At 41.5% G+C, this 25751-nt stretch overlaps 2 protein-coding genes across 6 annotated transcripts in view; one reads left to right on the top strand and one right to left on the bottom strand.

The window, feature by feature from the left end:
• Positions 1–580: 580 nt before the first annotated feature.
• The window catches only part of pdm2 (POU domain protein 2), a 29142-nt gene continuing 3971 nt past the window's right edge, over positions 581–25751 (bottom strand). For 3 of the 4 annotated variants that reach the window (NM_001298949.1, NM_001298948.1, NM_165017.2), the window contains exons 3-5: positions 13240–14103; positions 6054–6110; positions 581–2356 (exon numbers count right to left, since the gene is read on the bottom strand). In NM_001298949.1, coding sequence (NP_001285878.1) covers positions 1062–2356; positions 6054–6110; positions 13240–14103 — 2216 coding nt within the window. In that variant the 3' untranslated portion in view covers positions 581–1061. Of the gene's footprint in view, positions 2357–6053; positions 6111–7945; positions 8284–13239; positions 14104–25751 lie in introns of those variants that run through there. The other variant, NM_078834.3, reaches the window with a different exon arrangement.
• On the top strand, positions 17173–19639 carry Nepl7 (Neprilysin-like 7). Of its 2 annotated transcripts, none has more exons than NM_135733.3 (1): positions 17173–19639. In NM_135733.3, the coding sequence occupies exon 1, from the start codon at positions 17613–17615 to the stop codon at positions 19620–19622; it is 2010 nt and encodes a 669-aa protein (NP_609577.2). In that variant the 5' UTR covers positions 17173–17612; the 3' UTR covers positions 19623–19639. The 2 variants fall into 2 exon arrangements, with proteins under 2 accessions (NP_609577.2, NP_001285879.1); NM_001298950.1 differs by having other exon boundaries at positions 17533–19639.

Below are 25751 nucleotides of genomic sequence, written 5' to 3'. Positions count from 1 at the left end.
ATATTGACTGTCGCCGGGCCCAAAAAGATGAAGTGATTTCTTATCCAACAAATCCACACTCGACAACCAAAGCAACCAAAAAAATAAAAAAAAAAGGGGTTGCTGGTTTGGGTCCTTCCTTCGCATCCTTTTGCTGTTTTGGCCCGCGTTTGCCAGGAAGTTTATTAAAAAATGGTCTTGTTTGCCTTTGTCGCGTGGCTGGCAAACGCTTTTGGGGCGGGCCAAGGAAATCAGTTAACTAAATACCTCGTTCAATATTTATTTAGGCTCTGCCTAATGAGATTCGAGTGCGTTTTTATATGGCACACGCTGGAGTAAACCTAAAGAGCTGGCTAATTGAATAATAAGCTAGGGCTTTTCAAAAACATACAGCTGGTAAATATGGGTGGCAAATTAAATGAAACTCCTTTCTTTAGTGCATTGAATAAGATAAATAAAAATAAAATAAATGTTTTTAAAAAATAATATAGAAATGGAATGGAACTAAGCAGAAGATTCTAATATATAGACCGCATATCTTGAACTGCATCTATCTTTGATTACAGTTTCCACCCAATATTAAAATACAGTATGTTTTTTTATAAATTATTTTATCGGAATAATTTTATTGAAATTTTTGGATGTTACGATCTAAGTGTGTTCAAGATCAATTTACAATTGGACATCGTACAACAACATCGGTATACATATACATACACATTTAGGTCAATACACAGTACAGTAAATACAACTAGAGGACTGATTTGTGGCATAATGGATATGGGGGATATGGGGCACAACAGATACACACGTATGGCATTTGGGGAATAGTTAGAACTAGGAACTCTATATGCATACAGATACGAATAGGTAGTATAGTGTACTGGAGCTATATGTACTCATAAATTCGTAATGGATTTTCTGATACGACTGGCTATCACCTAGTTTACTAAATACATCCATGGCATTGTTTGCATTTGATATGGAGAGTCTGGCATGTGGAATGTTGTGGAAGAATTTGGAGCATAAGCTGACTATGTACAAGATTGGATGGATGGATTTCCATGCTGAACCCGCTTCTCCTATTCCCCTGAACTGATGGAACTGCCGCAGAAGGAACCCGAACCGCCCTCCATTTGCATGTGGGACATGTTCAGAGCCTGCGGTGGATACCCAAAGGCATGACTGCTCAGCGGAGTGCCCGTGGGACTGTCCAGATCCAGCGAGGGATTGATGCGCTTCTCCTTCTGACGGCGATTGCAGAACCACACCCGGATCACCTCCTTGTCCATGTTCAAGCGCTCGGACAGCTGGCTAATCTCCTCCGACGTGGGCTTGCAGTTCATCAGGAAGGCCTTCTCCAGCGTGGTGCGCACCGTGGTCTCGATGGAGGTGCGCTTCTTGCGTCTGCGTCCCAGGATGCTTTCCGGTGTGCTGCTCAGCGTGCTGGTCATCGTGTTGATGTTGAACACTCCACCGCCCGACTTGGCCACCGTGCTGTCCGCATCCTCCAGCCATTTCTGGAGCAGCGGCTTCAGCTTGCACATGTTCTTGAAGCTCAGATTGAGGGCTTCGAAGCGGGAAATGGTGGTCTGCGAGAAGTCATTGCCATACAGTTTGCCCATGGCCAGACCCACATCGCCCTGGGTGAAGCCCAGCTTGATTCGCCGCTGTTTGAAGGTCTTGGCGAACTGTTCCAGTTCCTCCAGATCGGTGGTCTCTTCCGGCGATTGTTCCAGCTTGGCCATGGCAGATGCCACAGTTAGTCCACTCGTGGGCTTGGGAGTGCTCTGCTGCAGTTGCGGCTGCTGCTGCATGCTGGGCGTATTTGGAGTCATCACGGCACTACTCATTCCCAGAGAATTGGCAGTCATCGAGTTTGGCGGAGTTCGCTGCTGGGATTTGCTGTGCCGGGGCACCGGACTCAGGGATGGACTTCTCAGTGGTGATTTGGCCAAGGGGGTGGAGTAACTGGGCAGAGGATCCTCCCTTTGCTGCTGCTTCATCTGTTGCAGGGCCTGAAACTGCGCTAAGGCTTGCAGTGAGTTCTGCAGCAGGAACTGCGTGGCCAGGTTGGGATTGGGAAACGCCTCCGGCGCCAATTGGCGAACCATTTCGATGTAGCTGTGCAACTGCAGTTGCAGAGCCTGATGCATTTCCTCCGGTGCAAATGCCACGGGCTGTGGTGGATTGACACTGGCCACCTTTTCCTCCTCTTGCTCCTCGGCCAATCTCTTCGGTGGCGGTGCCAGATCCAGGACCTCGTTTTCCAGCTCAGAGTCTAGTTCCCTGGCCTGGCGCTTGCTGCTCAGATTCTGTGGCATCTCGCAGTTCTCGCCCAGCTCCAGTTCCTCCTCCTCGAAGCTCTTTCCGCAGTCTGTAAGTAGGGAAAAAGGATATTTTTTTATAGTAGATGATTGTGGGTAGTTTGCTTTTCAATTTTCCAACTCAATGAAGTTCAAGTAGCCGGACTGGTCAACGCACGCGTAGCATAATTTGATTTTAACCAAAGGACTCTGCAAGTTTTTCAATATTTCTGCAGCTATTTTAAAGGGTATTTCAGGGGTTACATGAGTTTTTAAGGAAGTTTGAAATGAAAAATAAACTGTCTAGCTGGCTACAAAAATAAATTATAAATATAACTGAGAGATTTTAAGAAATTAATATATGCTATATCTCGCGATCTCATTTTAAGTCTTTTCTATTCATTTACAAAGTGTATCCACTCATCGTATTATTGTGAACATTTTCTCCTCAGCCTTTTTAAGTCAAATTTTATTCAATCTTCCAATCGAATGCCCATCCTTTCCCAGTTATCCTGTCCAATGTCTGCGTCCTGCGGTTAGCTACGATAGACGTTCAAGCGGAAGGGTTCTCCTTTGTGGCCTCCACTCCCCCATTAAACTTCGACAAACCCCAACATCCTCGTTGAAAACCCAACCATGCATAATAATTGAAAAATAGCCATACATCAGAGGCCACGGCGAAGTCAAACAGGATGCTTCCTTTGTCTCCGATAAATGCGCAGTGGAGCAACGAAAGGAGCTCAGATTTCATAATTTTGTGAAAGAAAATTATTGATTTTGATGGGAAATATAATAATGAGTATTAAACTTCCGACTGGAGAAATATGATCAAAGATCTTTTGATCGGTTCAAATCAAATAAAAGCTTCTCCTTCATATTTATAGCCAACAAAAAAAAACCTTTCGCTATTTCGATCCTCCATTAAAAATCAACTTTCGAACATTTGTCTAAACTGTAAAAAATGTTAAACCGATTTCGAAAAAAAAGAGAATTGATAGTTTTAAGCGGATTCAACCCCATGTTAAACTCGATTCGGCGGATTAGGAAATATTTCAAAAGGAAAACATACATATATCGAATGCGGGCGTTTGAACTTTGCAAAATAAATTGCATGTGGGCAGCTGTTTTTATGACTCCCTTTATGTAGAACGGCGAAAGTTGAATACGCCGCAATAAAATTAGCCATTGAAAATCTATTGGAACCAGTCAGAAATGAAAATCATCCAAGGGTTAGGCGTAGTCAAAAATTGTCACCCTTTTCGGAATGATTTTTCAACCCTCCTTCTGGCAGCGCAGTTGCAAATTTAAAATTCGTTACAATTTCGAGTTGCACGAGTTGCGGATTAGAACCGAATGCAACTTGCCATTGGGTGGAGATTTGGACCAGCTAGAAAAAAGGGTTCCAAGTTGCATTGTTTGGCTTCAAAAAAAAAAAAAAAGAAAATGAAAGAAAGGAGTAAAGTCAAGAAGCCTCGGGAGCAAGTTCAAATCAAGGCAAAGAAACACTGTTGTGATCCTTTGTAAGTGGAATGCGCCTGCAGCGAGCGATCCACGAGCATCGAAACTCGATTTTTTCGAAACCCAATACCAGGTGATGCCGCTTTGTCTGTCCCCGGAGCAGATGTGTTATCCTGCTGATGAGGACTGCATGGTGAATGCAAGTTCGTCGTTCAGCCACAATGGCAATGTGTGAATGTTTCCACTGACAAATGAAGTGTTGCCTCTATTCGAAAACTCCAAATTCTGGGTACTCCTTTTGCATGCAGTTTTTAGGGGTTGATTTTCCCTATATCACATAAAAGGGAATGTGAAGTGCGTTTCGATTTATCGGAAAGATACAATCAAAAATTGGAAAAGTGCACTGAATGATGTGATTGAGGGGCAGAGTTTGGCAATCCAATTATCCTTGAATATCTCAAGCTGTTTATCTAAATACGAGTAAAACCACTTTCATTTCAATATTAAATGTTAAAATTTGTTACAAAATATTCGGTGCCCTTTAAATCGATTTATTAAGTTCCCTATTTACTCATAACCACTTTCGTTGAACTAAGCTAAGCCCTTAGCAGTTTCATTAAGTTTACTTAACCCTTCATTAAGAACTCGTCACGCCCATCGACTCATTTAAACTTGTTTGCATGCCACAAAAACGCCCTTGAAACGCCCTCTGAACAAAGTTTTTTTGGAGTACAAAAAAGTATAGAGCACCCAATCAGAGCTGCTGATTGTAATATCCTTTTCGCGCTTCCTCTTCCGAATTACCCCTCAATTAACTTCACGCAACCAAAATCCTTTCAATTTGAATAACCAGAACGAGGGGAGATCGCTCAACAAGTGCTACTTTAAAAAAAAATGAGGTGGCAAGGGTAACCCTTCGCTCAGGGTTACCCCCTCAATTGACTTCACACCTCGGCGCTATTCAAATGATATGTTAAACAGGGTTGAGCCGGATCAACAGTTTGCCTTTTTTTGTGTGTGCCATGCTAATGTTACGGCACTTGAGTTTTTTAGCGCTTGAGCAACCCTTTATTTGAAAAAAAAGGGTTTCCCCCTTCCGTTTATTTTGACAACATTTGAATATGCATAATGATACGCGGGGAGGGGTGTGAGATGGGCTAGGAGCACTCTTGGCTCGATTGACTCGCCTAATTTGTGTAAACCAATAAAAATGCAAGTTTAATTGTCAACTACTATCGGATGGCATTGGCAACCCTGTTAATGCGTGCCGCATTTATTCAAATGGGGTGGATTTCCATGCATGTTTTTGCATAGATTAGTTGCACTTCGTTAGGGGTGGTTGGCCTCGGTTTCGGGGTACTTACATAATTGCTCGGCCCATCATTTAAATGCGCCAATGCAGAAATTTACATTTTGACAAATTGTTATTTCTGTTTGTTTGCGAACAGAAGAGGGTCGTGTTAGGGTCAACGGGGGAGTTGGAGGTGGAGGTCAAAAGAGCATATAGGGGTCTCACAAGGATGATCTCTGGCTTAAGCTTGTTGCCATGCGGGGGTTGTTTTCTCAGGGGAGTTTTTGGTGGGTGTGGTAGAGCAGATTTCGGGTGGCATTCCATGGAAATGGTTGAAAAGACGTTAATGTTTGAATAATTTATACAAAGGCACGTAATGAATTCGTGTTTATACCAATTATTTTAAATGTTAGGACCAAAAACTATTGAAATGTATAATAAATTAATCTTACGATTTTTAGATAAAGTAGTTTTAATACTCGCAATGGAATTTTCAAACACCACAGGATGTTATGTTATTTTTGGGCTTCTTAAGTTTTTAAGTTTGTTTTTATATGTGTTGCCTCTATTATTTTTCACATTTTTCAATGAAGAAACCCTATACTTTCTTATTGCAAACCCAAAGGCTTCTGGCCCATCCTCGGTCACACTTCAGTCACGTGCTGGTTGCCCAACAGCACCTATAAATATTATAGGTGCCCTAACCTAATGCCTTATTACCAATGACCAGGAACCGGGAACCCGCCAGTCCTTGGCCGCACTTCTGAGTTACTACCTAGGCCAAACCCTGAAATCGAGCCCAATGTGGATGTATAGGGGATGCGGAAAAGGGGGTGCGTGGCTGATTGCATATTGCAAAAAAAGAGGAAAACTGAAAACTATAAAAATTGTCTGTCGTGTGAGTAATCAATTTAGCCACAAAGTAGCCACGTTCCGCCACGAGTCGGCAGCAGGATAAAAAGGACATGACGGCTGAATGCTGGCCAAGGATTAGCCATATTATATGCACATTTATTTACCTGATAGCGAACGCAGTGGCGAGGGCGGTGTTGGTGAGTTCGACATGTGCCGCATAACTGCAATGAGAAAAATGAAATATGTTTTTAATTTTTAATAATACTTAACAGTAGAAAATTCAAATGCAAATGACACGTACTCGTCATTCTACACAGATATGAACAGGACGAGCAGTTCTTAAACCAGAAGTGGGGATGGTGTCCTGTTGTCAGGGTGTTTTCCTTTCATGTCTGGCTCGTAAAATGTCCATTAGGAGTTCGGACATAACACATTTCTTATGGCGTATATAACATGCAAAAATGTTTCCAGCTCTCAGCTGAGTGCTCGCTGGTGTAAAATTTTTAAGAGTCAATTTCCGAGTGCAAATGGTTGGCATTGTGCTCAAAGTAGTTTTCACGCAATTTTTTTTATAGTTTAAGCAAGAGGCACTGCCAGTATTGCCACGGAATCTTAAATAGCTATAGTTATAGTATTCTACAACTTTGCGTTTTTGATTTAAATGACTAGCTCCCTTTCCAAAGACTTGGGACCAAATCCTCACCATCTTTTATCCATTTCCCACCGTCCTTTCTCATCCTCCCTCAGCTCTTTTTTTTTGTGCCATTTGGTTTTTTGTTTTGCAAAGTAGATATTAAATTTATAGCTCCCTCGGGGCGTAAGCAAAGTAGAATCCTGGCCCGAGAAGGACAACGGGCAGTAGGAAAAAAAAGTAACATATTTTTACGACAATATATTGTGTGAGGACGCTCTGACTTGGGGAATCCTTGTGCATAATGTCCAGTGCAGGACAATATAAATATACAGATTACCATTGGACATTGGCATGGCGTTGTCCTTGTGGTTGGGTAATGGTTTGGCCCGATGGGATTGGGGTCGGCTTAGTTGGAGGCGGTGGTTGACCTCACACCTCACTTGTTGGGAGGATAACAAGTGGCATTAGTCAAAGGATCTTTGGGATTTTAGATGTGCACATGATCTGCATGCTGGAATTGCTCGCCCTTTTTATATCCACACACCTTCGGCTTAAATGTAATTACAGAAAATTTGCCTTTTGTGGCTAATTTGGTTTCTTTCCTTTGTTCCATGCAAATTACCTATGCACGTCCTAGGCTGGAAAATAGTTTTCTCCCTAAAAAACGAAGGAAATGCCAGGAATATGGAGAAAAAAAACAGCGTTTCCTTTCTCCTTTGTTTTCATGCAAAATACCCTTATGGAAAAAAGACAACGTCTCGGACACAGGTAAAAAGGACACTGCCAGGATGCAAATGCAAACACAAGAAATCTAAAAACTACGATCACACGCTCGCACAGTGGGACACTCAAGGGCAGCAGCTGCCCAAAAAGGACACCGTCAGCAGCAGGACATCGCATCAAATCTGTTGCAAAACGCCATGAAATCGTTCATCTGATAGGGAAATTGTGTGTGCCTCTTCTATATGGTATTCCATCTGATCTGGACCTGGGATAATGTGTGGGCGTGTAATGATAATCGGTGACCTTTGTGTGTTCTGAACTGGTTTCGTCCTTAGGCTCTTTCTGACCAAATTTATTGCCCGAGAAAGTGAAAAGTTTTTGTAACAGGTACGGGGTACAATAAATCAGGTTACGACTTGGTTTTCATTCGGTAAGTTGTTTGTGGCTATGTTTTATTTTGAAGAGTCAATAAAACTTTAAACTGAGTTGGATCAATAAATTAATCCGAATTTCTTAAAATTTTAATATTTAAATCCGTTTTTGGAAAATGATCGATCCTTAAAAACTGAAATATGTTTCCTATTTAAATATTCAAATCATATTCACAAAGCCCAAATCCGTTTGCATTTGACAACTCTAGCCACACTTCTCGAAAAGCTTCCATGGCTGGTTGTAGGATGGCAACCCTGAAAAACTCACATGTGTGTGTCGCTGCATTTTCCTGATGGCAAACTTTTGTTGGCGTGCTTTCCACATTCGCCGATTGCTGTGTTTGTGTATTTGTGTTGCTCGTTGTTGTTGCATCCCAGAGACGCTGTTGTTGTTGTTGCTGTAGCACCATCATTTTAGCAGTTTTATATTTAAATAATGTTTTTCAAATTTAAATATTCAGTTGGTCACTTAAACATTCACGACGAAGAGAGTCTACGGTTTCCTATTTTCCCGATCTGTTCTGTTCGATTTCAATAATTGTCACGAGCAAGGAAACCGGACCGTCTAGCTTCAACTTCTTCGGTCGAATGCAACTTAGAAACTGAATTGAGGAATCGTATTTTGCTGCATTCTCTGCTATGTGCATGCAACCTCTCGCTCGCACTCGCTGCCCTCTCTCTCACTCTCTCCGCTGGTTGCTAGTGTGTGTGTGTGTGTGTGATATGCTTTATGATTTGCAGCCGTAGTTTTCCTCACTTCCTCTCCGCTCTCTCTCGCTCATTTTCAGTTTCCCCAGCTATCAACCCCTGCACCGTTAGCCGAGTTTCAGTGTGTGCGTGTGTTGTGGAACGTATCCTTTGTCGCCGTGCATTCTGATCAGAATATCCTGGGACTTCATTGTGTTCTCCCTCTCCTGCAGTCTCACATTTTCCTGCATTTACACATTTTCCTGCATTAGCATAGGCCACAAGTTGACTTCTCCTGCGAAATGGGTGTGGCCTATGTATTATGCATTCTCCGACCTTCTGCGCAGCATGCAGCATTTCTTTGCATACCTCGACTTGCCCCCAGTTGCAAGTAAATCATAATTAAGTATGGGGGTTTTATGTGCTCCTGGGAAGGTGTCGTCTGGCTTCTATATACCATTGGGGATTATAGTTATATATAGTTCAGATTGATTGGGTAGTTTTTTGGAGAAATCTCGGGAGTTCAGTTTGGTGGGGGATTCATTGTTATAGAAGTAAAGTTGGTACCTTTTGACTTTACATTATTCTTACTTAAACCATATTAGTGTGTAATATTTATTAAGTTATTTTGTGGACATACAAAAATCAATGGATTTTCTGTCTACTTATAGAATACTTTGAGATGTTTACTACAATATATTAATAAGTTAACAAGTTGATAGAGTTATTCAATCAGGTTTTAAAGTAAATTTACACTATATTACACTAAGATTCTTATATTTGAATCTTCTAAGAAATCAATGAGTTTTTATTTACTTTTTGTGTTAATTAAAAATGCCAGCTAAGATCCCCAGCTTTCCACCACCTTTTATTGTTATTCTATGATTCTCAATCCAGCATTTTCCGAATCCTGCAATACTGCATCCAGTCCACCCATCAAGTTGAGCATTTGGTGTGATTATATAAACACAAAGCTCATTCATATAAACATCACCGCAGCCATTGAACCGAGACTTGCTCGAGTAATTACAACAAGTGTTGTTGCGCTCTCTCGCTTTCTCCCCTGCTTTCGCCCCTTTTCCCTTTTCCCTTTTTTTTATTTTTGTAAAGGAAAAGCGGGAGAAAAGGACCTTTGCAGCCCTGATGACAGCGCATACACTTTATGATTATGACTGTGACTGCACTTGCCTTTGCTTTCTTTCTTTCTCTTTTTACCAAAGTTTGTGGGAGTTGCAGGAGAAAATTCTTTCTTGAGGGAAATTCATTCCCGCTTCCGTTTCCCTTCCCTTGACTTGGGCCCATTTCCCGTTTGCTCTGAAGCATTTTAATTAAAACTGCAGAATTAATGTTTTTTGCCTTCAGGACCCCATTTCCTCTTCGCTCCGAGGACCAAAACAATTAAAGAATGTTGAAAACACCAATAAAGGCCAACGGAATATAAACGAGCATTTATGAATATAAACCTGCTTAACGTTTTGATATATTATTTTATTATATAATTTAATTACAATTCATAATTAAATATTTAATATAGAAAAAAAAAAATTGTTAATTTATATAGCTTCTTTAATATGCCAAGTAAATTTATGTGCGTTTATTATGAGTTATTATTATTAAAGAATTTACCAAAATTTTATGTTTCCACTGACAATATATACTTCACATTAAAGTGCCAAAATGATTTAAGCAACAGAGGGAAAGCCGGGAAAATCAATACCAATCGTTCAATTCTCCCCCAAACTAATTTCAATAGTTATCCTTTTTGGTCCTGGCATTGCTGCTGCTGCTGCTGCTGCTGATTAAACTTGTCACAGGGAGACAAAAGATAAACAGTTCCTCACTTTGGATAGTTTTCCCTGTGTGTTATTTTGCCTAGTTCTAGGGCGGTGTCTAGGCAATTTGATTATTTGCCAGGAGCAGACGGCACAGACAGCCAGGACATCACTGGACCCAACAGACAGGACCAACAAAAAGAAAAAGAAAGGGGGACTAACACCCAAAAACGCACACATGTGCATAGCAACATGGAGGTTTTTGGGCATTGAAATTAATCAAGAAAATAAACGCTTCGCAGCATCGCCGGGAAATCGAAAGGAAAAGGGAGTTTTGCGTAGATGTGGGTAGCCTCACACACTTTGCATGACGAAAACAGACGGGACAAGGACAAGGACATCGCCAGGATCGCCGGCGGGTGGGGGCAAAGTGGAAAGTGGTTGTGGGGGGGAGCAGCACTAACCCGGAACCAAACAATGTCGGGTGGTTGTGAAAACTACGACATTTCCCTGTCGCTTCTTGTTGTTGCAACGCATTAAAATGACATACCAATTTGCGTTAAGCAAATAAGACGAGACTAGCATTCTGTCCTCAAGTTGATTGTACATTTTGGATAGGGAAATTGGGGAGGGAAATTCTTTGGTTGGGGCAGCATTTCCATTTGGGGTTCACAGCTTTCGTCCTTTTGTGTGGCTTCTGCATGGGGTTTATGGGCATTAGTTGGCATTTTAGTTAAAGAACTAAAGCGGAGTTTAGTTTATGCAAATTTATGTGTGAAATAGTCATATTAACACCGTTTTTCAATCTTAAAGGAACACAAAACCTACAATATTTTGTACCTCTTGAAATATCCCAAAAGTAACGGTTTTCTTGAAAAACATGTAATTTTCTTCATCCAAAATGGGTTAAAAGCGGGCACATAAATCAATAGTTCTGTGCCCAAAAAATGGTGAGAAAATTTTGCGAAAATTCCGTTAGATATCCCGTACTTAATCAGAGTCCTGGCACCCAAAGAATACAAGTAAAAAAGGAACCGCAATTCTGCTGTGCCTTTTTTCTCACCCTCCCCGAAGACAAAAAAATCGCACAAAAAATCACCCAAAAAATTTGGCCTTTGTTCAATTTGAATTTCTTTCAATTTCGTGCTATTTTTACCTTAAAAAATTACGCATTATTGGGGTACATTCACCCTTAGGTAGCCGTGGCCAAGGGGTTGCAACCCCTCGTGAGTTTACCTTAGAGCTAAGCCGTGGAAGATCTCGGGTAATCTTTGACAGTGATCCTCAATTTTTACCCTTGAGTCGATGCTCTGCAGTTTTCTTCGGGTTTCTGCCAAAAAAAAAAAAACGGACAGAAAAAACGGACAAAAATTTTCTTCGGCATTGTGCGGCGAAAAAATGCGAAGAAAATTCATTATTTTCTGTTGAAATATCAGACTATTGGTCTTTGGCGAAGGGTTGCAGCGCCGATTGACAGCGATTTTCTGTGGCAGATTGCCGCTGGGCAAGTCGAAATCAATAAACGTTAATAAATAATCCACGAGGGGCAGAAGATGCGGCGCTACAAATGCGGAAGTAAAAGGACATTTAGAGGATGCTTTGTGCTCCTCTTCCTCTATTGATTTCCGTTGCTGAGGTTGCCTCATCGATTTGCGCTCGCTTTAATCGGGTTCCTTTCTACTTTTTTGGCGCGCTATTTTTGTGGGTTTTTTGTACAAGATGTAGTCGGTTTTTTTTTATTTTTGGATCAGCAGATGGAAAGAGTTCACAAGTTTTGGAGGGAACAATTCGAGAGGGTTCCTTTTCTTGCAACGGTTGACAGCTTGGAAAAGTTTCAATGGCTTTAAAAGCATAAATACTTATTATAATATATTATTATACATTAGAATATCCTGGCATAGTGCTTATTAAGTGATAGTTTGTGGAATGCTTTACATATTTTAAACTATTTACTACTTTATTTGAATATTTTTGATAAAAACTAAATGACAGACATCGCTACACCAACCGACTCCATTTTTTGTCCATCAGAAGATTTCCATCTATGAATCAATCTATGCAAATCTAACCCTTATGTCGTTGCGCAACCATTTTAGAGTCGGTGGAAAAATGTAAATCGCATTTAAATGGAGGTGCGGTGGTGGGTCAGAAAAAAAAAAACAAAAAAACAAAAATGGATTTATGATCTTTGCTTTACAGCTTGTAAAGCGTTTTTATTGGATTTACGGCCACCCTCGGCGGTGTTTGGTGCCCGAGGCGGGGCTCAATTGGCCATAAGCTGCTCAGGGTACCGGGTCACAGTTGGTAGTGACACCAGTTTTGCGTCAGAGCTTTTCACTTTGGATTTTCCCTTTTCGCCCATTGTTGGTGCGGGTGGTGGGTTCTTTACTCGCTTTTTGTTGTGTCCCTGTCAAAGGTTACCTCATGCAATTGTGGTTGGGTTTTTTTTTTCTTTTTAGAATGCCGCAAGCAACCTTTTCGGGCAGCCCGACAACCACCCACCAAATGACCCCAGCCTGACCCACCCACCCACTGGGCGGACAAAGTGGTTTTAAATTCCATTAAATAAAGTTGTAAAGGTTGCGCTGGTGTACTTGAGAATTTTCACGCATATTTCGTTCGCACTTTTGTAAAATTTATTAATATTTTAGTGATTTTAAATGGAGTTTGTTTGTTGGCAATTCCGAGGGGCACTTTCCCCACTTTCTTTTCCTTTGCTTGGGGTGGCTAAGGGTGCGAGAGGTATTGTATTAAGTTGAGAGCTTGTAATTGAGTTGAATTCGGTTTTATTTTGAGCTTTTTGAGTGGATGGGTGGTTTTGGGTTACCTGAATTAGATTTCCAATGTGAAATGATTGGGATGTCTGCCGCTTTGAGAGTACAATAGAAATCTAAGAAAGTTATTTACTATAAAATTGTTCAAAATTATAGTTTGGCTGTGTAATTTCATAGTTAAATAGTTATTACATTTTAGTATAAGATTGAACGTTGTATATTTGGGCTAAACAAATATGTATATTGCACATATTATCCACATTTACTTAACTAACCCATTTTCCTCCTCCTCGTCCCTGCTAAACAATTAATTCGAGCATAAAACTTACCTTTGTTGGCAGGACGACAATGTCGACCATTTGGTGCTGGCTGCTCGTAAATGCTTGGCTCCTTGGGCGGATCCACAATGGTCGAGAAGGACGTGGAGTTCGGGGGCAGGACCTCTCCGACTGGCGGTTGCTGATGTGTTGGCAGTGGTGTTGGCCCAGCCCTTGGTGGGGCAATGTGGAGCAGCCTTGTGGCATGGCCGTTGGCATCGCAAACGACGCCATGCCAATGATGGTTGTGCTCCAGCTCAGATGGTACAACGTGGGGTTTCCTCAGCGTTTCGTGCTCCTGCTCCTCGTCCTGCTCCTGTTCCTGAAGGACTTCCTCCACGTCACGCAATTGCTGATGCTTGAGCTGGTGCTCCCGAATGAGGCGATCTCGTTCGTGAAAGTGCCGGACGAAGGAGTGGTCACCGGTGTGATTCTGGGGAATCTGGTGATTTTGGTTGTTTTGGTGGTGCTGCAGTGCTTTCGGCGGGGTTAACGACTTGAACGTCTCTGTTTTTTGGGGGGGATACCCGACCAAGCCGGGCGGCAGACTATTAATTAATGTGCCCATTGTCCTTTGCTGGTAATGATGTTGTTGCTGGAACATAATTTCGTGCAGTGGTATTAGAAAGTCTGGCAGGGATTTCTGTCTCTGTTTGACAGATGCCAGCGTCTCCATGCCAAAATACGAGACTGGCAGACATGTCTGGCCATCGCTACCGCCACATGCGGAAGTCATCTGCTGGCTAACATCCTTGTTGATTTCCCCGCTCCCGCTGTTGTTGTTGTTGCTATTATAATTATGATATCCAATGCCGTCGGCGGGCCTTAGATACCAAGGATTTAATATTGTTTTGCCACGACAGCTTGTAGCCAGCGCTATAAATCACGAGAAAATAAGTGGAAAAGCGGTATAAAAAAAGGGTTAAACAATTGCATTTTTATAGACTAAACGAAATGAAGTGAGAATTTGGCGGAAAAAAGTGCTGATAAAATGGGCTAAAAAAAGGGTAAAAAAAAGGGTTTCAATATCATTATCAACACTTGCTGGCTTTTCACCCCTCCGATGGTAAACAGCTCTCTTTCGGCGCCTCCAACCCCTTCACCCAAAGCATATTGCCAATGGAAACCGTTTATGTCACTATCAATTACTCATCATTATGGAACTTTGATACGCCTTTCCACCTTGTAACCCCCTCTACCCTTAGCACCCTTAGCCCATTTGGTTACGCTGCTGCTTTTGCTTTTTAGTGGGGGTTGTACGCCATATTCGCCATATCTACTTTTCAATCAGTTTTTTGTTCTACGGCGCTCTTTTCATTTATGACTTTGATTGATTATGAAATCTGTACATAATTTTGATTTTATAGTTTTCGCATAAGCAGCAAAGGGAGTGAAATCCGAACATTTGTTCATCGAAGTGTGGGCGTTGTACATCATCATTCTGAGTGACACGCCCTACGCTGAACTCTATTAGTAGGATTTTAGGACTACTAATGGCGTAAAATTGAATTAGACGGGAAACAAGTACATTTTAAACATTTGTTACTTTCTATAAGGACTTTTATTTTGTATTTCAGTTTTAGTAGTAATGTAAATTTGTTATATGTAAGCTAAATCTTAAATAAGCTCAAATTAAATAATTAAGCATAAGCGCCGTAATTAACAAAACTTCTCTTTACATTTTTCCGATGCCCCATTTATTTTCCCGCCGACAATTGCTACTGTATGGCATATGATCACTTCATTGTGGATCATTTACGAGCCAGTACCCACGGAAAAACACAGAACACTTTATGAATGAAACTCTGAACTGTGGCTAATGATGCACAAAAATAAAAAAGCACTAAGCATACAATTGCCTGCGCTTCGAGTCCAACCAAGGCAACCACAAAATGTTCATTAGAGCGCCAAAAGCCGTCTGAATAATGAGAGAAGTTCACGAAACACGAGTTCGAGTTAATTGCGATTGGAGGCAGTAGTCAGATTGGATCAGAGCCGTTGTTATGGGTATTAATTTGATTTATGACCGGGGGTCAGGTAGAACAAAGCCACGAAAGCCGCAGGAAAGCCATTTCCCCTTCTGTTCGCTGCGCCAGAGTTTAAGTCGGATTCTTTGGCATAACGATAGGAAAAATATTAGTTAACGTTTAACCCCTTGTCACCCCTTCGGATCGTGTTGGCCACGCGACATCTTGAAGATGCAAAAAGGGTTGACGAACCGGAAATGATGAAAATACATCTGATGCGAACTGTGCCAGCGAACCTAGCTTGTTTCAAGCCAAGATATTCAAATGTAGCTAAAACAAGGATACTATATATGTTTTTCGTAATAGTTATATTCAATATATTCTTACTGAATATTGAAAGTATCAATTCATGTCAATTCTTTAAAAAATTCATTTTAATCTACACGACAGCCTTGCAATTATAGTTTTACTTTTACTCTATGATAATAAAATGTACAAAAATAATTTATATTAGTTATTTTGTGTCACCACTGATTGCTAAGCGTGCCGAGGATTATGATAATGAAATGAGGGCGGTTCGGCCCAGAAAGCTGACTTTCAATAATTGGAAAGGCTTCCTGAATTCTATAAGCGATTCCTGTGTCGTTGGTCCTGTCAATGTGCCTGAATGCGCGTGCCAGTCAAGGTCCTTTTTTGAAATGCAATCTGTTGAGGGGGAAAACTCTCGCTGACAGATGAAGATCCAAAGGTGAAAGTTTCAATCAAATGAGGGGACGAAGAAAGGATGCCTTGCTTGCACAGTTGCCAATGGAGGAGCAGCTGCTGCTCTAGCCGCACAAGCCGCAATTGTTAAAAAACTGAACATTAAATCCTTTTTTCAGGCTCAATTTGCTACTGATGCCGTGCATCCTTTGGCCCCGTGCACCCTAAGCCTGGCAAGCTGTTTCAACTGAATCGAAGGCGCTCCAAGGGATCCTCCTGCCGATGCCAACCAGTTTCCCCGCATTTTTTTTTTGGCATTGTTACTTTGTGCGATTATATTTACCTGCAACATGGCGATTAACGCGCATCCTGCTCACTACCTGGTCCCTCTTTATTGCTATCCTATGCGCTTTGATTTCCCATTGCGGCAATATCCTTTATCCTTTGTGCTCCTTTGTTGCATGCACCGGCTGGCAAACACATTAGAAAAAGTGAAACGCGGGTCTAAGGAAAGGGGCAGCCCCGCAAAAGTGTCAGGAACTCAATGCATTCGCAGTTGGCTTGTTCCCTTCGATCCTTTAAGGATTTCCAATTACGCAATGGCAGCGAAGGAAATTCGCTGAATATCTCTGTTTTTCGTTGATCGAAATGAGTTTTTTTTATGATTTTTCTATGGAACTATGAAAGTACTTTTAATTGAGAAATCGGACCACACAACAGGCACTTGGCTGATTGCGTGATGGCTTAAAGGTTATTAAAATATGTGGCTAACAGCAGATGTGGTCATAAGTAATCATAAAAGGGAGATTTTTATTGAAATTTCATTTCATTTTTGGGCAGTATTTTTTTGCTTTTCTTTGAATAACAATTATTTTCCCCATATATATAAACCCTAATATTTAACATTTATTTTTCAGTGCACCATTTAAAATTAAAATGCTATAAAAAGTCACAAATTGATTTGTCAAACTGAAATTGAAATATAGCACTATTTTTATACCATAATTTTGTGTGATTCCGTTTTTTCTCATTAAAATTGGTACAATTTCCAAGCGCTTTTTCCAAGGCCCCATCTCCACAAATTTCTCTCTGTCTACTGACTAATGTAACGAGTCTATTCGCAGACAAATACGCAACACATAAATATATAAAAAATAAATTGACGAGATGAGAGAGTTAAAAACCATTTAGAAATGTTTGCATTATAATTGCGGTGATTATTTCGGAACGGGGTCATTAACATGTGACATTCACAAACAAAAAAAAAAAAAAAACAAAACACTGAAAAAACAAATAAACAAATTCGAAGAGAAACAGTTCGGGATGAGATCTCCAAAGAGCGATAAAATAGTAAAATCAGCGGTTCGGGAGCAGCCGGAGCTTTCTAGAGTGATAAGAACTCTTTTGGAGAATTGCGGTTAATTGAAGAATGCCAAGATTTGTGCGGAAGATTCAGCAGCTCGAAGGTAGAACCATAAATTGTTCCACTAATGTGATTTCTGTGGTGAATCCGAGTGTGTTGTATTACCTAATCCACTGAAGCGTGTGCTCAGTGCCCCCCTTTGACCCGAATGCCCACGTTTTTTGGTTTTGGCCCGATCATGATTGTATAAATTGCCAAAGCTCGTTGCCAAAAAAGTTTAGAACTTTTCTGTCTGCTGCCGGGCGCGCAACTCGAATATAATTATAGCTCTCACTCGAGTGTTTTTTTGGACCATGGTCAACGCTTTGTGGGCCACGTTAATATCGCTCACTTTAATCGGCCGTGTTTTAGCCAACGATCTATTTTCCCTGCCACCCGCCACGAATCACAGAGAGGAAATGCTCGAGGATTATGGACGTTTCCTGCTGTCCACCATGAACAGGACCATCGATCCGTGCGAGAACTTTTACGAATTCAGTTGTGGCGGTTGGAAGAAGGCGGATTTGGTACCGGAACAGGCCAGGAATACCAGTTTTCTAAACGCAATCCAGCACAAAATCGACGAGCAGATTCAGGGATTCCTGCAGAATGCCACCAAAAGAGAGTTGGAGGATCTGGGAGTTAATGGCACCACGTCGGCGGAGATTAAAGCCAAGCAATTCTATGCCAGCTGTGTGGAAATGAAGGCCAACTTGTCGTTGGGTTATCAATATTTTATGGAACACGATGGGGATCGCTTAAAGGAGCGCAATGCGACCTACGATTGGATGTACATCAACTTTATGTCCAAATACGACATATATCCTTTGCTAGCGCTCAAAGTTCACTATAGTACTTCTTCGAGGAAGTTCGATATACTTTTAACGCTTCCCAGTAAAGTTTTAGCTGGTTTCAGTGAGGAGCAGTTGAAAAATATGACCAGAGAGTTTGGCTTGGATTCAAGTGCAGAGAAAGTCAAGCAATTTGTGGAGAACTTTAACAATCTAACGCAATTTGAAAGAAATTTAGTTTCCTTAGCCAAAAGTCGCAATGAAACAGAGCAGTTGAATTTCAAGGAATTTCTGGTGAAGCATAAACACGATCGTTTGAATTGGACACGATTTTTTGAACTGGCCTTCAATGGCAGTCAGGAGTCCCACTGGCCAGTGCTCAATCAATTGGATAATATCAACGATTTGGTTTTCTTTCTGGAACAAACCAATCTGGAAACGTTAAAAGGTTATATAAAAATGCGAGAGCTGGTCAAGTTTTATGGCTTGTGGAAAACTCAAACTAAAACAGGGGGAGTTCAAAGTGAATGTCGCTCTTTGTCGGAGACGTATTTTAATTACGCTTTGTTGCCCTGGTTTATTGGAAAGGTGTTCGATAAGGAGAGGCGCGCAGATATCCTGAGTGTTGCCAAGGACATTAAGGACACGTTCTATGATCTCCTGGACCATCACACGTGGTTGGATGAAGATACTCGTTCGCAGGCTAAGACCAAACTGGCATCCATGGATATTTTAGTGGGCTATACGGATGATCTGCAGCATCGCGAAGTGATCGATGGTGTTTACAGCGATATCAATATGACCGGCAATTGGTTCGAGAACCTGTGCATCCTGGAGGGCAGTAGAGCCAGGATACGTCTGCGATCGGTGGACAAGGCACTGATTCCCCTTCTCATGCCCACGAGAACAGTGAATGCGTACTATGCTGATTTTCTTAACTTGGCCTTTATTACCATTGGGATGGCCCAGTGGCCCTTCTATCATATAGACTTTCCCGATGTCCTCAAATACGCTGGAGTGGGCAATATTATAGGCCATGAAATGGCCCATGGATTCGATAGCTATTGTTATCAGTACAATTATGATGGCAAGAAGACGAACTGGTGGTCCTCAGCTTCACTGAGAAACTTTAAAGAACGATATCGCTGCCTCGAATCGCAGTATAACAAATTTATTTTGATGGGCGTCCAGACAAATGGAAGTCTCACCTCTGGCGATAATATCGCCGATAATGTTGGCACTCGAATGGCATATTACGCATTCAAGAGGAAAACTGGCGACAAGGCTTGGTTGGAAAAACCACTGAGGGGTGTTAATTTCAACAACAAACAGCTGTTCTTCGTTAAGTTTGCGCAAACCTGGTGCAACGGCAAGGATAATGGCGATAAGCTCCGGAGACTGAAGACTGATGTCCACGCCTATGATGAGTTCCGGGTTCAGGGCACCCTGAGCAATATGCCCGAGTTCAGCGAGGCTTTTAATTGTAAACTGGGCACCGAGATGAATCCGCTCAAGAAGTGCGTGGTTTGGTGAAATAAAATCGATTTGTGAAAAATTTTTGGGGCGTTGCTTATAATAGTTGGCTTTAATATTGGGAAATATTTGAAATGCTATCAAGAGATAAATGCATAAAAAGATATAAGAAATTATGTCACTATTTTTATATTTTTAGGATTATCTTGTAACAGGAAATAATACTGCACGAGTAGCCGAAAGTAATGAAGTGCTTTATAGAAAAAGTATTAAAAAGTATCAAGTAAACATGAAGATTGAATAAGAGATCTATTTATTTAGATATAATATTTCATTTTTCCAAAGTTCTGTTCCCTCATTTTTAAGGATTTCTGTTCGTTGCAAAAATCTGGGAATAAGAAATCCGAATAAATATTGTTTTTACTGCTCCGATGACGTCTTCATTTAGCCAGGCCAAGTATTTTCCGCTTGAAAGCCATCAGCGACTTTGCAGTTCCTCTGCTGAAAAAAGCAGAAAATCGATATTTTATGGCCTAAACTAACGCCCCCCACTTGGAACAGCTGATGGCAATCGAAAAGAGCCGAAATACTAATTGATTTGATGCAGAACCTGCCGTAGGAACCACCCATCGGCTAGGGCAACTCGAAGTGTGGGCGGGTCCTGGCAATATTTGTCTTTGACTTTGCAGCGATGACACCTTTCTCATTACGAATTAATGGCATTTTCGGCCGACGAACAAAAGGTGCAACAATAGAGCGAAAAGAAAGTCACCGGCTAAAAGAAAAGGTGCAGAACGTCAGGATTCTGGTGGAAAACCGTTGTCGTGTTCTGTTTTTCCCAAAAAGAAAAACAGTTTTTACCATCATTAGTCGTCACTTGAGAGTCAGATACGGGGAACAAAACCCCGAATGTGTTAGCCCGGCCAAGGGCTAGGAGTCAAAAAGGAAGCCAAAACCGTTGGATCGAGCCTGCCGTCTGCATACGAAATAAGGATATGTATTTGCTTAAGGATATTCGGGCTTATCTCGGCCGTCCGAGCGACGGCATAACGGATTTTCGTGCATTTGTTATGGATTTTCGGCGCCAGGTCTCTTATTAGCTGACCAGGTAAGCCGATCCTGCTGCCTTTTGCATCCTCGCAGCGGGACATCCTGACTCCTGGCAGGTCGTAACAATCTGGCTCATGCATTGCAGATAGATCATTAATTTAATGGCTTTTGTGCACGAGGAGGAAATGCAAAGTACAATCCTGGCATACTGGCATATACCCACATCAAGCAACTGATCGTGGAGGTGGTCTTCGAGACTCGAGCAAATTGCAAAATCTTCTTGGCTGGGAAATTCGAGACGGCAGTGCTCTATCTCATAATTGCATTTGCCCAGCACAATGGACCAGTCAAATTAGCCTTCATTTGTAATCTTCTGGCACAGGTTCTTGGATATCCGCCTCCTCCCACTTCTCGACCAACCAGATCCCCCATCTTGATCGCATTTAATCCGTTTATGTAAACCATTTCAAAGAGGGCTTGTCGCTAGTAATTCGAAAGGCGTAGTCGTTGTAATAAAAAATCAACTTGCTATGGGAAGCTCTTGGCGAGCACAGAGGGGTGGAGTCCACACTGGGTGGGTGATGTACGGGATTGTGGCTATAGTGAGCTAAAAGAGTTGCCAGGTTTTGAAAAGATAAGTACATCAATATAATTCAATATATAACTTAAAATTAGTTTGTTTAATATTCATGCCAAGATGGTAGAAGTACATTAAACACGAATGCAGCTTTTCATTTTAAGCAATAAGTTATTTTTACTCGTTGACTTGGCAACCCTGTGACATTGCGGCCTGTGCAAACAACTGGCCAAAACCATGTTTCCATAATTACATGCAGAATGCCTCTTGCGGCACGGCAACCTGCTTCCGCTGCTTATCCAATAATGCCTCATCCAACCTTCACCCATCACCCCTTTCCATAGTAACCCAACTGGCTGACCCACCATCACCATCATCAACCTCACCATCGTCCTCGTCCTGGCCATCAGCTCCATCTGCCTCCACCATCGCAGCCGAAATTGAACGAAAGGGGCGTCGTCGCAGGCCAAGTTAAGAGTTAAGCTTAGCCGGGCCAACAGTCAGGTAGAAACTATCAAAACAGTTGCACTTGCCGGGCATTTTTGAGGTTGCGGTTTCTGGGGGGAGGGCAGGGACTAGGATCGGCAGGAATCCATCGGTGCACTAGCTGCCAAGTCGGGTGTTCATGGTGAATTATGAAAATCGTTGCGAAATTAAGTTAAGAACTTTTTCCCCAGCTTAGTAGGAAGCAAAAGACGGCCGCAGTGGAAGTTGCAAGTGGATGTGGCAGCGTGAAAAGATCGTGAGTTGCTTATTGAATAAAAAACTGAAGCTGATTTAAAAAAAAATGGTGTTTTGAATGCTCTGATGACACATTAAATAGATTAATTAAAAAATGAGTCAACAATAGTACAAGAGCTGTAAGATACATGAAGAGCAACATTTTTTCAAGTTGTTAACTATAAATTTATATTGATATATTTATATATTTATATAATAGTTAAGTATAGATTTTGAACTTCAATTTTAAACTGAAGCACTGATAAAGAAATATATATATTTTTTTTAAGTAAGGTCACGCTGCCACCTCTAGCATTCCGCAACCATTGAACCCGTAGCTTTATTAAATGGAGATGATCAATTTAAATATCTTGCAATTGTTGTTGCCGGTGGTGCGTGAGCGTTCTGACCCTCAGCTGCGGAGGTGCTCCTCCACAAGAAGCCGAAGCCAGGAGGAGCATCTTTGGAGCGGGGCAAATGCATGCGGATCTTGATGCAACCTGCTGCCGCAGATGCTGCCGATGCTGCCGCCTCCTCTCGATTTGTATAAAAAATGTGCTTCATTTTATTTGGCCGCGACCGGCGTCCGCCTCCATGGGTTAACGCCCCAACTGCCAAGCTTCGAAACTCCGAATGCTCAGCTCCAAAAACGCGGCCCAGCCAAAAATGCAGGCAAACAAATCGCATATGGATCGCATGGATCGCTGGGGATTCTGCCAGCACCATGGCTTCTGCTGGATTTTCTGTTTTTTTTTTTCGCCAACGATTATCTAAATTGCATACGAAATTATTTTAATTAAAAATCTAATTTTCTTAGCCGCCTTACGCGGTGCAAGGCAAACGGTGTTTTTTTTTCATTATGTTTTTGGATCAATGGTGTTCCTTCTTCTCGACCAAAAATTTTTGTTAACCATGCATCGATCCTAAGGCGATGGGAATTTTCGAGTGGAGTTGACTTGTTTGTTCATTGAACCTTTAATTTGGCGCGATTAAAATGATATTAGCGTTGCACGTAGTCACATCTGTTGCAAGGGTTTTCCATCGGCAATTCCTTGAACCTTCCCCGTAGAAGGTGTGAAGATATGACGGCGTCAGCTGGGGCATCATCTTTCCTAACGCGACCATTTATTGATTAATGATGCATAATTTGGTGGGGAATATTAGACGGGCCTTGTCTAATTGACGCCTTTCCGGTTTGGTTTCTTTGAAATGGGATCAGCTTGGGTTCATGAAGTCAGAACGATCGAAAGTACGTGAACCAATTGTTTTGGGTGAATAAACAAATATGTTGGAAATCGAAGGAAAATGAAACTACGTTTTTCAAGAAGGAATTCGTCATCAAAACTAAAAATCCTGATTATGGTTCCTAAGATATGGTGTGTACTCTTTAGTAAGGTGCTTTATAGCTCTTTCATCATTAAACTATTTTCCAAGCATCTCGAATCGCACTCATCTTCAGTAGCTGCGGGAAAATCCCAGTTCAATGCAATTCAATCAACCACCAACCGATGCATAAAATTTAAATAAATGTTTGATTTGAATTTAATTGCTGCGTCTGGGAGCAGGCAGAACCTGTCTTCTTTCCATCGGAGAATCTCAATTGAATATAAATCAAATGCAACCGACAGCAGCACATCAGCGCGGATCAAAGGGGCGCGCTAATCACACGCTGGGCCAAATAGGATCTAATTTCCACACAAGAAAATCCCATTTTTTTTGATGAGAATATATATGACGAGGGAATACATACATATATGGGGAAACGATCATATGGAGATGCATTTATAGAGAGATCAGGTGCAGTCGTTGAGCATTCAAATTTCGCGCATCTCGGTAAGATAAATGATGCGGCAGGTAGGACAGGTAGAGAAGAAGGCAGGTAACCCAACCATTTCAATTTGAATTTCGACAATAATTAAGCGCACAATGGATTTATTGGGTTTTCCTCATCTGAAAACCATCGAATTGCCGCTGCGGTTCCCGCTGCCAGTGATCCTACAATTAGTCGGGGAATCGAGAAACCGAGGAAGCCACAAAACATACCTAGACCAACCAACCCATCTGATCTCGTGGCAGTTGCAATTATCATAATTATTTTCATTCATGCGGCGATGCATTGAGCATCTCCGTCTGACAGTTCATCTCGGTTCCTGGCGGAGATTGGCGAGATAAATCCGAGAGCGTTCTGAATGAAATCTTTGAGTTCTTAACGCCGTTTCCCTTTTGTTAACCCGGATCTCAGGTTCTCACAGATCCCAGTGGCAGCAAACTTGGGAAACGAGGATGCATCCGAATGTTTTCTTTTTCCTTGCATTTCCGGCACTTGCTGCATAAACAGCATTTACTTTGAATACCCCTATGCAGATGGGAAATGGGCATGTGTTTGTGTTACTTCCTAAGATCTTGATGGAAAAATTGTGCCGAACTCTTTCATGAATTGTATTCTTATATTGTTTTATAAAGACATAATTTGTGAGCTGCATTTGCAGCATTAAATAAAATATTATTGTTTAAAAAATGTATCTCTTCAGTGTCACTTTCTATCTTTTTTTTAGTTTCTAACGTACTAGAATTGGAATCACTACCTTTGGATTGCAGCTAGCAACTAGTCCGACCATTTCCCATCATTGATCTGCCGCAGATGTGGCATTGTATGGAGTTGGCTCATTTATGGCAAATTATGGCTCAAATCGTAATGGGAAGCTTGCTTCAGAGTCGGGTGATGGATAGCATCAAATGCTAACGATCTCGGCACTGAATGAATATCACGAATATCTAACAGAAAATCTAATCAAAGAAACCAACTTCGGTGAGTTACATTTGCTTAAATCGACCTTAATTTCCGGTCGCGTGTTGAACTTATTCGTTTTAGTGCTCCAACCCTTTGTTTTACATTAAATTTTTGATAATTGCGCACTTAAGGAGGTTCGATTTTTTGTGGGTTTTGCATGTCATGTGAGCATTTCCGAGCTGGACCAGAGGAAATGGATTTACATATGAAGATGAATGGTAATGAGTCCTATTTAAATTGGATATTGTGTAAATTGGGGTCTGGGGGCTCGGTTGGCTTTAAATAACAATTGAGGTCACGAAAAGTGTTTTCAAGTCCCCCGAGTGAGATCATCAAACGGCAAAATGGCAATTTCAATAATCGAAAGAAAACAAGATGTTGCAACCCCCTTTTTCCTTTTGGATTGAGCAGCAGGAGCAACAGGATGTGTGGCACCCTCTTGAACCCCTTGTGGTTCTCCTTGTCCTTGTCCCTTAAGACGGATGAAGTGTTTGACAACCCTTTCAATCTTCATAAATGTTCGCACTCGTGGCACCACACTCTGTTGCAATATTAGCCCGGGTCTGGGTCCCTTGTGTCGCATCCTTTTTCTCGGCTCTATCAAGATGACGACGACCCCTTTGCCAATAAAAAATGAAATCTGTTTCGATGCATAAAAAATTGAAAATCCCATAAGCATGCGTTTGGCACGAGTTTTTCTTTGGCATACGGCGCTTCGCCCACTTTTTGAGGCCTGTTTTTTTTTCGGGCCGAAGACCATGAAAAATGGCCGTGCTCTTGTTAACACGTTGTAAATACCTCATTTTTCACTTAATGGGTTTTTAAATACACATATGCATTTGTGTGGATGCTGGGCGGTGGGCTGAAAAGGGTTAACTCCTTTATGGGGTTTTATTGACTCAGGCGGGGCTTGCAAGGTGGATAACTTACAGTCGTTTAAATGGAGACTGAGAATAGAAAATATTATAATATACTATATTTAAGCACTAAAATGCATTATTTTGATTAAGGGGTCCAAAGGTAGTGTTAAAATGAGCGGTGGAGTATAATA

This window comes from Drosophila melanogaster, chromosome 2L (assembly GCF_000001215.4).
Source record: "Drosophila melanogaster chromosome 2L".
In the NCBI taxonomy this organism is placed as follows: domain Eukaryota; kingdom Metazoa; phylum Arthropoda; class Insecta; order Diptera; family Drosophilidae; genus Drosophila; species Drosophila melanogaster.
The sequence above is the reverse complement of the archived record's forward strand: the minus strand, read 5'-3'. Positions and strand labels throughout refer to the sequence as shown.

Coding starts and splice junctions, on each gene's coding strand:
- Nepl7 (NM_135733.3), top strand. CDS start 17,613: ATGGTCAACGCTTTGTGGGCCACGTTAATATCGCTCACTTTAATCGGC.